Here is a 14,282-nt window from a genome sequence, read left to right on the forward strand (position 1 = left end):
CCCTCAAGCAGACATCTCGCTTGGTCTTTGGCAACTTGACTGAGCTGTCAATCCTCACTCTTGCTCACAACTCAGGTTGGGTCAAGGAAGTACTGTTAGTACAGGAGCTGGTTTATCAACACACAGCCAACCTCTGCCAGCTGGGGCCTTCTCTGATAGTGGCTGTACTGGCTGTGTGGTAGGAGTTATCCTCCCCCCTTTGGCCACCCATGTTTGATGGAGCAGTTCAGTCATCGAGTAGACATGCTGCATCCTCTGTTAAGAGCATCTCTTTAGCCAGCACTAGACACCACAGAGTGACATAACCACAAAGCTTCAAGAGAGCATTAAGTCAGCACCCCCACAGAGGGTCCCGGTCTAAGAGCACCCATGTCTTTGTCCTGACACATGACAGCCACAGTGTCCGGCACTGCGGGCTGCGGCACTGGAGTCACCACTCTTTCAAGAGTCACCACAAAATTTCCTAGCAGTCACCAGCCTAGTTTTTCTATTTCTCCATAGTGGCATTTTACCACAAGTCTAAAAGAGTTATCAAGAGAAATAATCCTCAGAGACAACTAAAACTCTTTCTATTTGACTTTTAATTAGATCATTGATCTTGTTCAAGCAGTTACATAAACTATCAGATATTTGCATGCAACCACACTGTTAATCAACAGCCAGAACAAAGCCAAAGCAAAACAACTGGTATCCTGAGCCTTCCCACAGCCGGCGTGTTAAGTTTGCTCAGACACCAGCTCTTCCCCAACACAGGAATTTGGTAACGAGCAGCATCTGAGCAAGTGACAACTGCTCAGAGCCACCGCAACCAGCAGTGACTCCAGCAACCAGCAGCTCCGCAGGAGCATCCAGGTGTTGGAGCTGGCTTGAAGGTGCCTGGGCTTTGGAGTATTTGCGAGATCAAAAAGCAGAATTACTCCGAGCCTTGCAGAGAGAAGGAAACCCTGCAGAAATTCACTGTCCAGCTATGAAGGTGAAGTAATACTTGATAACTTGCACCATCAAGGCGACAGTTAGACACCAACTTTGTTTAGCAAGCCAGTGTTCCCCATTTTGTAGAGAGGATCAAAAGCAGTCAGATTAAGCCAAGATTTGTGTCTCACACCATGACAGATACAAGGTTGGTAATACACTCCTGAATCAGAATGGTTTGGGTTGGAAGGGACCTTAAAGATCACGTACTTCCAACCCTCTTGCCATGGGCAGAGACACCTTCCACTACACCAGGTTGCTCAAAGCCTCATCCAACCTGGCCTTGAACACTTCCAGGGATGGGGCATCCACAACTTCTATAAGCACTGTGTTCCTACCCTCATTGTAATAAAATTTCTTCCTTATATCAAATCGAAATCTACCCTACCAAGGTATATTTGTTATACTGCCAGTTCCCATCCAGGGAGATGCATCAGAGACAAGCACAGGACCCTCCACATACCCCCCAGCTCAGGCTCTCTGCTCCTGTGATCTGAGCCCAGCAGGACCTGCTGCTACCACTCACCTTATAATAAAGGGAGGATCTGCACAAAGGTCTCCTCCAAGACGTACTCGTCAGTGTATTATCATTGAAACCTGCGCTAAACTGGCTTGCCAGGATTTGCCTATGGGAAGTCCACTAAAACTGCTGCACCTAATGCTGCAAGGTTGTTGCGAGAAAAGGGAATGCAAAACAGTTAATTACACCAATTAAAGGAAGCACAGATAGAGCACGTTAGCATCTAGCCAAGGGGAATAGTATTTCCTCTTCTGTGTTTGAATAACCTTCAGATGTACGTATCATGGGTGTTTGCTCAGAGCGGCCAGCTGCACTGTGCCTTCTGCTGCAGGGCTCCGGAGGAGACTTTCAAAGCTTGTTTACACACCAGAGCTCACCAGTTGCCACCTACAGCTCGTTTCTGGCCCACCAACCACGACAGTGCCCTTTAACATAGCCTGGGAAATACAGACACACGCATTGTCTTCTCACCAGAGCAGCCACAGACTAATCAAACCCAGTAGGCAGCAGCAAGTGCCCAGGGCAGCCCAAAATCGCTGTGAGCTGCACGCTGCGGAAGAGACCTGGCCACCAGCATCCTAGCCCCAGCTCAGGCTGGAGCAGCCCCTGGGTCCAGACGCACTCACGGCACCTATGCAAGGCACAGGAGCCGATGTTTCAGAGCAGCACTTAGCAGCTGAGCCCAGAGCCCATCTTGCCAGCAGGCAGTGCGAAGCATCCCCTAGATCTCCGCACAGAAAGCGGGAAGCAGCGCACCATCTGCGGGCTCACAGGAAGGGCGGCCCCACCGCTTTCAGCGATGGCTCCGCCGCAGTGCAGCGGGCCCGCGGCCGGCAGCACCAATGCCTGCACCCCATCCAGACTGGCAGAAGACAGCGAGAGCCTCCCTGGCAGCGCAGCGAGAGCAGAGGGCTGCTCGGCACAGCACCCGCGCCACGCAAGCACTGTCTGCGGCAACGCGCCACCAGCTAGCACGCACCTGGGTGATGCCGGGACGTGCTGCTGCCACTGCCCTTGCCCAACCTTTCCGTCATGGCAGGCATGGTGGGTGTCAGTCTGTCTGTCTGTGCCCACCTCACCCTCAGAGGACCCAGTGTTTGGGAACCATGCTGCCACGCAGCCTGGCCAGCTCATGCTGGAGCAATTCAATGCTCTGACAAATAAATGCGTCATGATTTACAGCAGGCCCTGAAGCAAGAGAGAAGGAGCCACAGCCCATGATGTCATCGCAGCCCACAGCCATTTTTGTGCTATTACTGGGTAATATTGGCAGGAGACTTCATGCAACCTGCTGCTGCTGTTAGACAAAAACAGCTTGTCCCTTGACAAGAAAGATCCCAGCCCAGACGTTCAAAGTTCTACCACCAACAACTTACCAGCCCGATTGGTAAAACTTGCTATATTCCAGCAACCCAGAGAAAACAGCTCTGAAACATCAGCCGAATTTATGCTTTAAAGTTAGAGATTGCCTTCAGTATTTATTGGCTCCTTCACATTAGATTGGCTGTCTGCACCTGCGAGTTGTAAGGAACAGCAGAGGACCATCACCTGTTGACTCAGAGGAAACACTCCACTGGCAACCAGACGGTGCAGCTGCACATGTGACCAGTCTTCTCAGAGGGTTTATTAGAGAGCCACGGCTGCTTTCTTCCAAGGGCAGTACCAACAGGAGGTCCAAACCACCCCAGCCCATCACACCAGGGAGACAAGACTAGGCAGCTCCATCCTCTGCCCACCCCCAGGCAGCTCCAGGGCAGAGTCTGCTGTTACTCAGGACAAGGGAGGATGTGCAAGGCAGCCCTTGCCTCCCCAGGACCTTGGGCAAAGCTGCATTTGGCTGTTGTTTGAAGTGGCCTAGCTTGTTTTCACCAACACACAAAAAAATCCAGTTTATTCTTACAGTGGTTGTATTACAGTTGCCACGTCCTAGCACAGTAGGAACTAGACATTGCATACATCTCACTACGGATGTCGGACTTCAACGGCTTACAGCAGAATAGCATTTACACAAGGAATTGCAATCCATCACAGCAGATCTAATCCTCACTGATGTACCAGATATTATGAAGATACCTCCAAAACTCAAGATCAGTTGGAGGAGGGACAGAAAGCTAAAGGAGACAGGTTAGAGAACACATCAGAGCTCAGAGAACCATCCAGTTATGATACAACACAAACTCACTGCAAGGCTTTCGAGTACAGGATCTAGGATTTATCTCCTAATGATGATCTGGAAGAAAGTGTCTTCCCTATTAGATTCCAGAGCACCAGTCCTTACTCAGGAGGAACACAAACAGGTCAGAGTGAAGCTACAGAAACTGTTGCCTTACGGAGGGAAAAAAATCCCACACCAAGTTCCCAGAAGCAAGATATAAGGGGAAAAAACCTCACTCGACCTTCATTGGATTAATCCAAATCAACAGGCAGAGTTCACTTAGCCCATCAAAGAGATAACCTCAGATCTCAGTTGACTCAGCTCTGAACTCGAGGTCAAGATCCCAGGAAGAGCAAAGGTAGCTCCGCTCACTCCACCCAGGCAGTGGCTGCAAGAAGGGTGGGTGAACATCCACCCCTACCACACACAGTACTAGAGCAATTGAGAAGATACAGGAGCAGCTAGCACAGGTTTCACGGACACAGTATTTTCACGAAAACTGCTACTCTTATTTCTCCAAACACAATGTGAAGGCACGTAGCTGTTCTCCACCTACACTTTTAGCATGAATTCAGCCTGCAACAAACTAACCCCTGTGAGCAGGGCCGTATGGTGGAGGCTGCAGCAAAGACTGCTCAGATCTGCTTGCAAGGATGGGCAGTGCCTTCCCTTAGCCTTTTCTACATGCATTTTGGTTTGGATTCTTCCCCCAACAGTTAGCACTCAGCTACGCAGCATTTCCTTCCTCCAGCATGGACACGCTTGGAACATTTCATTCTGTTTTTCTTGATAAGTCCAAGCAAACTGCAACAACACATCCTTACCTACTTCCACCTATCATGTGTGCCCATCACCACCTTGGTGCACCTGCATGGAGATGACTCCCTCTGCCCATGGGTGGGTGCTCTGGAACAGGACCCACAGTGCTATCAGAGTACACACACAAAAAGCAAATCTCAGAAACCTACAGGTTTCCCTACAGAAAGCCTGGCTACCTCATCAAGAGCCAAAGTCAGGGTCAATGCTTTGCACCCAACAGCTGCTGCGACAGGCTCTTCAGGCCACCAGTATCCAGGAAAAACAGAGCCAAACCCTGCGCCACTGAGCCTTGCATCTTCGTTATCGTAATGACTTACAGGTCAGGTGCCGTATGCGTGAGCCATGTACCACGCCAGGCAGTAAAAGAAGGCAGGTCCACAGGCAGCTCCACCTGGTGCTGGTGGCAGAGACCTGCCCAGTGTCACAGTGCAGCAGAGGTCCGTTCACACTGGCATCGCCTGCAACACGCTGTTTTGCTCCGGTGTGCTTGCTTAGCATGTATTAGCGGTCTAAACTCAGCAGGCCCTTGTCTGAGTCCCAAACTAGCTGCACATCAAAGTCTGTTTCTGAGAGGCAGCGAGAAAAGAGAATTCCTCTGCAGCTTGGGGTCATTGTTTTACTTCCCATCGCTTGGAGCAGACACTGAACAATACTGGCAATGCAGAAGCATGGCCACACACAAGGCTAACCACGTTCTTAGATTACAGTTGCAGGCTAGGAAAAGAGTTATCCTGACCCATTTAGATTTAAATGTCCCCATGTAAATCAATACAGAATATGGCATTAGAACACGGAGCAGTTAAGACTTCAATCCTCCCTGAATAGCTGGCATAGCGTTCAGTGCCTCAAATGAACAAGCTGTTTAGCACATTAGCCTAACCGGTCCCAAGTAATTTAACTGAAGTTTGATCACTTTACAAGTTTCCGCTCATACGTAGAAGAATGCAAGAACAGTCTGTGTAAGCTGCCTTAAAGTTTCCTGTAACTTGGAGCAAATAGCTCATGCAAAGACACTTTTTCTTGAGACCAGCAGTCCAACTATTGAAACAGAAGGTCCTGAGGAGACCAACCACTCTCAGAAACTGAAGCCACCTCCAGTCTCCAGCAGTCAGGCCCACTGCCAGTCTATCAAAACTAATTTTCAAGGGGAAGGATTAAGCATCACATTTCCAAGAAGCAGAAACCTGCTTCCAAGACACACTGGATATTTTCCAGAAAACAACCTCCAAGGAAGTCACAGGTAAGCGGCAGACAAAACGCAAATGTACTTTGACTACCTCCTTATGATGTGTTAATAGCACCTGGAGCGAGGCAGAGAGACCCTAAGTGTACACAGCCTGAAAACACATTTTCCTTTTTTCAGTTTTCAAGCACCTAGCTGTAGGTGTCACAGAACAATACATTTACCAAGTTCTAGAAAAGATACATTTTCCTCTAAAAAATTTAAGATTGGCTTTATCGCCCTTCAGTGAGTGCTTTAAAAACCTAGGGAAGAAAGTTGGTTTTTAACCATTTTCCTAAAATGAGACTTCAAAGAGGTACTCAAAGGACTCACAGGTCAAGATATTTCCATCTTTAGAGCAGGCTGGAGGTCTGCACTACAAAGCACAGTGCAGGCATCAAGTACTCACTCGTTAATCAAAACCCTACCTGATACACAGGTTAGGCTTGGCCAGAAAGAGACAGCCCCTCCAGAAGTACTGTTGCCACTGGGACATCCCAAGACCACTGAGGTCTCCACGAGGCAAGTACTAACACAGCACAGTTGTAACCTCATCCTCTCCTCACCTATCTCCCTCCTGGCATGGCTCAACTCCCTCCAGGCACTGCAGTGGGTCTCAGGACCACCACAAGGACAAACCTTAAAACCAACCCCACTATTGTAGCTGAGGCTGGCATGGGACCCCAGTGACACCCTGCAGCTGGGAGGCAAATCAGAGCAGCTCACTTGTCTGGTGAAAGTGCAACCCAACAGAGAGACATGTTTTTCAGTTTGATCAACCCAACTGCTGCAGCGTAAGATTGCAGTTTTACCAAACAAGCCAGCCAGCCAGTCAGCACCCATCCTGCCTCTGCCAGTGACACGGGGCTGCCGGGCGAGCAGCGGCCATGAAGATGCTGCCAACCAGCACAAGAGTGCACCTGGGACCTGCTGGCTGCAAGTTTGGGGACAACTTGGAGGGTCAGAGCCCGAAAGTGCCTGCCAGACTTCAGAAACAGAACACCTGTGTCTATAAGCTAAATCAGTTGATTCCTATTGTCTGGCATCAGGGTTTTGAGGGCCAAGCTCAGTGCCAAATTACTGTCGATCCCCTCTTCTTTGCCAGTTGGTACAGCTTCTACCAAGGCATGATGTGGCTCCTGTACAAAGTAATCTGCGGAGTTGATCAGCTCCTTCAGCCAAGACCAAAGCCCTTGTGCTCTGCATTCCTGGCATCCTACTCTGCAGTGCCTGTCACCACGCACGCCACTCAGCACCCAGGAATCTGCAATTATCTCAGTCTAGCAGTCAAAAAAAATAGCTAGACTTAACACTTGTTAACACTTGAGCAGCACAGCAGCTACCTCGTGTTGAGTAGACAACTCTATGAAGTCACCTGCCCTCACAGCAGCTTCTCCAGGGCTTTCAATCCCATCTTTGCTAGATGGCACAAAGCATCTATGTGCTTTATGGCCATTTTTACAGTAAAGCACACATGCAGTCACATCTGCTCTGAAGCAAAGGCACTTCATGCCTAGAAAAAAAGCATCCTGAAACTCCCAAAAGGCTCTGAGCAGAGACTAAACAACAGGTAATAGTAGCAGGAGAGGCCGGACTCCTAACTGTGCATCCAGAAGGGGTGGCAGTCAAACACTGTAAATTTAACTGATTTCTCTGTGTATAGGCAGACTTATTTTAAGTGGACAAAAACTGAATGCCAAAAACTTGCTACTGAAAAAGTTTAAAAGTGTAGTATAGCAGCAGCAGCTGAGCCATAATACATAGCTTCCAAAACATTCCTGGAAGTCAAACAATAACTGGAACAGGCACTGCATCCACTTAGCAGAGGTCTGATGGCATTATTAATGCCACAGACAGCAGCCACAGCTGTCAGGTTTTCTTGGCTGATTTGGCTCCGAGCTGGCCCTGAACACCCCCAGGCCCTGAAGACCAACCTGATCATAAAAGTTTTCTACCTAAAAGCCTTTATTGGTACATAGATCCAGACATCATAACAGCCTTGGTTTTGTTCAGCAACACAGAAGAAGAGACTAAAAACTAGAAACAAAAAGAAAGCCCCAAGTTCTGCAGAACCTTCAGGGAGAAATGCACTCGGGGCAGGCAGTGATCCCAGCCGACACTGTGCCTGCAGCAGAGGTGGCGTGGGCTCCCACCCCTTCCACCAAGCAGAGCACCGCAAGGCTTGCTTTGAACATCTCTTTTTGGAAAGTGAGTTTGGGATGTTTTTTCAGGAGTGGCTCAGTTTATCCAGGACTGTACACGCAGGAGGGCTCCTGTGCTACCACTTGGCTCTGGTGGCACAGCACGGATGGAGCTGTAAACCACTTCATGCAGAGGCTGGGATACAGCAAAGGCCATAGCAGCCATTTCATTCTGCAAAGCTTCAACTACAGAGGTTTTGGGGCTGGGTAATTTTTGTTGGGTTTTGGCATTTTGGGAGTTTGTTTGGTTGTCGTTTTAAGTTTTGTTGTTTTTTTTTCTAATAGCCAACACGAGTAAACTGCAGAACAGCTAGACAAGTCTTAAATGATTACAGCCACCCTGCAGCTCAGTCTAATCCGTACGTGAGCTGTGCTGTTGCTGCAGCATTTCTAGAAAGGAAGTCGCTGGAAGCCAGGCCAGACCGGACTAACCTTGATCTCCCAAACCCACAGCCCTCGGGAAGTCCCACAGACAAATCGGAAGGCAGCTGGAGCGGCAGCGTTTTTCTAGGGCAAACAATACAAGAGGAGAGGAGCGCTGCCCTGGTTAGAAGATATTCCAGTGGCTGAAGTGGAAAGGTGAGCTCCAGTGTTAGCAAAAGCAAGCTCAGCCCGGGAGTCAGCAGCTGCAACTCGAACCCCACTGTGTGCAAAGGGAATGCAACTCTGAGTAAATAATTAGCACCAGCTCCATTCCCAGCTGCAAGTACATTAGCTGTTTTGCCCTAGGAGGATAATCAGCCATTCGGGACCCAAGAGTCCTTATTCATCCAAAGCTGCTTTTACATGTTAGTAGAGAGGAACATCAGAGTACCCACCTACTCCACTCAGCCACAGGTTTCCAGGGAGGGCCAAGTCTTTCCCAAACTGGAGAAGCTTGTATTTTCATATTATTGTAGCTAAAGCCTCTGAAAGGAAACAACTTTCACCTTGGCCAAGAGTTTTAGGCAACTAAGCAGAGCTGCATTCACCCAAATTCAGCTGTGCAATTCATTGAGGCCAGTCATCAGGAGACAGTAAATAGAGTTATCTGGCAAAGAGCTAGAAACAGCATTCGCATTCCTTCCCAGAGATCTCTCAGGCATTCAAATTATTGCTTTACAGACTGTTGCAGCCATACCTGAGCTATTCCCAAAGCGGTCACCACACGCATTCCTGAGGAATCATCTGCAACCCAACATGCATGCAAACAGCTTCAACTTCCTGAGCAGACCACCAGCCATCCAGCAATTGCACCCTCCAGGATGGCATGGACAGTCAAACCTAGTGACAGCCAGGGCAGGCATTAGCTCAAACCACCTACTTCCAGGAGTTAGCAGAGCTCCTTGTACATTTTCTACCACAGCAGAAAGATTAAGGAGAAAGTGCAGCCTGTTCAAAAGCTGCAACTGCACTTAGGCAAGCATCCACGCTAGCCTGAACAGCGGCATCATCTACTGGGCTCTCGCGAGCAAGAAAAATCTCCTCTTGCTCTTCTACCACCTACGGAGCACGTATCTCCCCGCAGCTCGCCCCACAAGAGCCTGGCTCCAGCACCCTGCCAGTGCCCAGCTGGGCACAGGCTGGGGTGGGCATCGTCCAGCTGCATCTCCTGCCAGGGCTGTTGGAGGGGTCAGTACCTGGGGAAGGGGGCTGCGCAGGGAGAGAACGTGCTCTGGAATCGGGTTTCTTCAGGAAAAGACCTGAAAGCAGAGCCTCACCTATGAGATACTGACTAAGAGAGTGTCCTGAGGAGGACAGGATAGCAGTGACAGCCCTGACAGGACAGCCCCACAGCACACACAGCTTTAGACCAACAGTACGCTGCACCTCCAGAGCTTGCTCTTTAGAGAAAGAAAAAGCAGCGATTCCTCAGCTTCTAACCGCGCAGCCCCGCGGAGCCCGGGCGGCAGCACCCTGCGGCAGCCCAGTGCCCCCAGCCCGGCCACGCTCTGCGGTGCAAAGGTCCGGCACAGGAGAAAAACCACAATGAAATGAGGAAACAAAACCAAACAACCCCAAAACCACCCGCTGGGGACGCACTCACCGATGGAGACCAGCTTGATGCTCTCCCGCTCCAGGAACTCGAGGGCCACCGAGACGTTCTCCAGCTGCATTTGGCGGAAGGTGGGCCGCTGGTGGTACTTGCGGTACATGCGCTTCTGGCTCAGCACCTCCAGGAGGGCGATGAGGCGCAGCCCGTCGCTCAGGTCGTGCTGCAGGTTGCCGATGCGCTTGTTGACGCAGCGCAGGTGCTCATTGCACCAGCGGGTGAAGGTGTTCTGCTGGATCCGCTTCCAGGGCGCGTCCTCCGCCAGGTCCTTCTCGGTGACCGGCATCTCGCCGTCGGGATCGGTCGCTCTGCGCCCGCCCTGGCCCCGCGCCTGCGTGCTCATGGCGCAGCTCCGCTCCGCCTCCTCCGCCGCGATGCGATGCGATCCGCTCAGCTCCGCCCGCGCCCCGCCCGGCCCGACCGCGCCCGCCCGCCTGTGGGGAGGGAGCGCGGCGATCAGCGACGGCCCCGATCCTGCGCCTGGTCCCGCCGCTGCCTCGGCCCGCCCGCTCCGCGCTGCTCCTCGGCTCTGCGCGGGGCCCGCGCCGCCGCCCGGCCTTTATCCGCCGGGAGCGGCACGCCCTCGGCTGCATCAGCCTCCCGCGCCCCGCCGTACCGGCCCCGCGGGGGGGCTGCGCGGGTGCTGGGCTGGGCCGGGCTGGACCGGGAGCGCGCCCGGCTTTCCCTGCCCCGGCGGGGACGGTGCCTGCGGGGGGGCCCCCGCTGGACCGACCCTCGGGTGGCCGTGGCGCCGGGCGGGGCCGGGGAGCGGCCCCCGTGGCGCTGCTGCACCCACGGGAGCGCGGCTCACCTGGCACCGCGGCACGGCCGGGCTGCAGCTCCCTGGCACTAGTGCTGCGTTGCACCGCTGCACGGCCGGGAGCACAACCCCCAGGGCACGAGTGCGCGCGTACGAGCGCGGCTGCCCTGGCACTCACTAGTGCGTGGCCGGGGGTGCCAGCCCCCTCGCCCCGAGGCACCGGCACGACTGAGACGCACCGTACAACCGGGGAGCGCAGCCCCCGTTGCCCTCGCGCGCACCCGGGGCCCCGCAGAGCAAAGGTGACCCCACCGGGGTGGCGGCTGCGGGTAAAATGCTGATCTCCGCGGGCCGAGAGGGACGCGACTCTGCACATCTGTAAAATGCTGCACATCTGTAAAATGCCGCAGCCGCTGGGAGCACCGTGCGAAGCGCAGCCGGGGGCAGCGGAGGCTGGTGGGGCTCGCACAAGACGCAGCGCGCTGAGGGGCAGCACCCTCTGCGCTCATACGCGCGATTTTATCAACCGTTTAAACAAAATAGAAACTTCAAAAAGTGATCAAGTAAGGCTTGCGTTCTTGGGGGTTTCTCTCCTTTTTTTTCTGCATTTTGTGACTGATTTCCTGGCCTGCCACTCCCTGCCGACATGCAAGACTGTGACTTGTCGCTGACTCATTTGATGACGGTAAAGAGACAACAGAACTGCCCCATCTGCAGTTGCTTCATGCTGACTCTCTACAGGTTCCCGACACGTCTCATGCCACTTACCGGGGCAGTGAAAGCTGCAGTGAGGTGTCCTTGCCTGTCCCTGCCCCGAGGGAAGCCTGTGCCCACCCGCTCGCCCACCCCTCGGGGCTGATCCTGCGCACACTTACAGTCTTGGCTTTGCTGCCAGGAGCTGCTGCACCGATGTCAAGCGAAGTGTAAGCCTGCGTCTCTGTTTACATCAAGGCTGTCACACTGCAAGATGTGAGAGCCTGTCAGAGAAAAAAAAAATCCATTACAACACAATCAATAAAAGTCTAATTTAATTAAATGACCATAGCCACTCAAAACTCAAATTAGAATACAGACTTCCAACTATTTTCTTTCAAGGGTCTAAAGCCTTTACTAAACCGTGGCACTGTGGTTTCTCTCCAGTGACCTCACGACTCCCCCAGGCTACATACGTTTTATTAGATAAATTTGTTGACAAGAGAATAAGAAAGAAGCAAAGACGAAGACGAGGTAAAGTGGGAGTTATGCCTAAACCTCGACTGCTCCCAACCAGTCGGCTGCATCACCTCCTGTTTTAAAATGATGAAAGAAATCAGGGGGCAGATACTGAAATGATGAGGTGTATCTCGTGGTACAGCAGCCGCTGTCCTTTTCTTAAACTATTGAGCCAAGAAGCAGGAAAGATTAAAATAAAAACTGACTTGAACTGAGGGATTTTATTTACAGAGCAAAACTGGTGACAGGCTGTAGAGGTGCCCCAGGCAGGGCAGGATGTGCCCCCGCGAGCAGCTCCCTGCCATCGGCACAGGCTGGTCTGGCCCAGGGGAAGGTGGGCTGGAAACATGGAGCTGAGCCTTTTTTTCAAGGGCTTTTCTCCCATCATCCTATACATCTTTTAATAGATGCTAATTGCTTATTGACTTTGGCCTGGGTTGGGACTCCTTAGCAACCATTCCACATCCGGACTATCTGATTGCTTATAACATTTTAATTTCAGTTCCTTCTCACTCCCGCACCTAGTAATGCACACTCTCTTTAATATTGTTTTGTGCCCGGGCCACACTCAGAGTTGAAGTTTCAGCCATATTTTCCTGTAACAAAAGAAGTGAATAAAAGTTAAACGAGGAAAAGGCAGAGTCAGGATCAGGACCTTAATTGTTAACTTCAATATTTAGCTAGAATTTTCAATAGATGTCATTTTTTCCGTAGACCCAACAAAGAAAATATTCATTGCAATGATGTATTGTGCAACAACATGTTCTGCGCACATAAGGACAGCGGTTTCTTTGAGTGGTTTTGCACCACTTCATCAATCCATGCACCCACCCCATCAGCAGCGTTCCGACCCTTAAGCAGACGTGAAGCACTCCGTGAAGCGCTGGCATGGAGCTGTGAGCCCAGCTCGCCGCATCAGCCTCAGTAAAAGGGCCGCGGCGCAGTCGGGGCTGTTGGTGCCTGGGACCGCGCGGGGCGGGTGGGGTGCTGGTGGTCTGGATGCAGCAGCCCTTCCCTGCACATCGCAGGGCTTTTGGACAGAGTTCGGCCTTCTGTGTCCTGATTGCTTTCACGATTATTGGGAGACAAAGACTGCTTTATGGGAAGAGAAGGAAAAAAAGCAAAATAATTTCTGTTCTGAGGAACAGATCCTGTTTCCTTCCGTCCTTCCTTCCCACTCGCAGATGACATTACCAGCTGTGGTCTGAGCACCACTTCTGGTCGACGGGCAGCGGAGGGGGGCACTCCTGGTGTGCACCCCACCGCCTGCGTGGCTGTTTGAGATCAGTGCAGGAGAGGGACCATCTCTGGGAGCTGCCTGGCCACAAGCGTGCCACCCAGCTGTGGCAGTGACTGCCGTGCTGGGCAGCTCCTCCAGCACCAACACCTTGTCATCCACAGCGGATGAGAGTTCCCCTGTGCTGCTTCATGATCGAGTCGTTCTTGGGGTCACGTTTGGCCTGAAAAACTGGATTTCCTTTGAAATGAAGTTGGAAGACACTTTAACACAAATGAACACGTGTTTCAAGTTTCGTCAGGAGGTGGAGAAGTAAAAACAAGCTAACCCATGAATCTGTACTTGCTGGAATACCGTTTCAGTACTGCAGATTATTACAAATGAACTAACGTATGCCTTACAGAAACACCTTATGTGTATATTTATATGGGTAGATGTTTGTGTGGACATATGTGTATATGCAGAGAGAGAAGGAGATTTCAACGCTACTCTCTGGGCCAGATACTTTTTTCTTTTGATTTGTCCTCTGTGACGAGTATCTTTCCATCCTGGCTCTTCCTTTGCTCACTAGATGCAGACATAAGGAAGGAAGAACTCTGTCATTGCTTTTTTGGTTCTCTTTAAGCAGTTGCAAAACACAGCATTGAATTTTTTCCACTGTTTTAAAAATACTCTTCCTCCCTCTTTATGATAATTCTCTGCTTGACTTAAAAAGACCCTGTTTATGCAGCAGCAGAGGTCTTCCACTGCCACATTCCTGATGTTTTATCATAGAACTGCTCAGAGTATTTTGTGTTTGAAAATGCAGCCTTGACAAATGGAATGAATTGTAATGGTATTTGGTTTCTCTATGTTTAGCTAAGAGACATCGAAGGATGTCTCTCAAGCCAGAGTATGGCATTAGGCGCTGTGAATTTACAGGGAGCTGCTTTGTAGGCAGGAATGAAATAATTAGGAGCATAGTTTGAATGGTAAAGGTAAATAAAAGTTGGCTGGCCTTTACGGGTCTGCTGCTGCTCTTCCTGGAATCCGTGATAATCCTTAATGGAAATTTAATCTCAGCGCAGATTATTATCACACCTTTCGGGGCCCTGGAAGCATACTGTGCAACTCCGCAACGGACATTTGCCGTAAGATTTTTGGAGTATCCTA

General features: G+C 51.1%; 1 protein-coding gene across 1 annotated transcript in view; it reads right to left on the minus strand.

The window, feature by feature from the left end:
* FLNB (filamin B) overlaps positions 1-10,264 on the minus strand; it is a 72,582-nt gene extending 62,318 nt beyond the window's left edge. Inside the window, 1 exon segment of the mRNA XM_086619286.1 lies at positions 9,916-10,264. Within this exon segment, the coding sequence (XP_086475412.1) occupies positions 9,916-10,264 (349 nt within the window).
* Between the last annotated feature and the right edge of the window lie 4,018 nt (positions 10,265-14,282).

The sequence above is a fragment of the Tauraco erythrolophus genome, chromosome 12 (assembly GCF_009769465.1).
Source record: "Tauraco erythrolophus isolate bTauEry1 chromosome 12, bTauEry1.pri, whole genome shotgun sequence".
In the NCBI taxonomy this organism is placed as follows: domain Eukaryota; kingdom Metazoa; phylum Chordata; class Aves; order Musophagiformes; family Musophagidae; genus Tauraco; species Tauraco erythrolophus.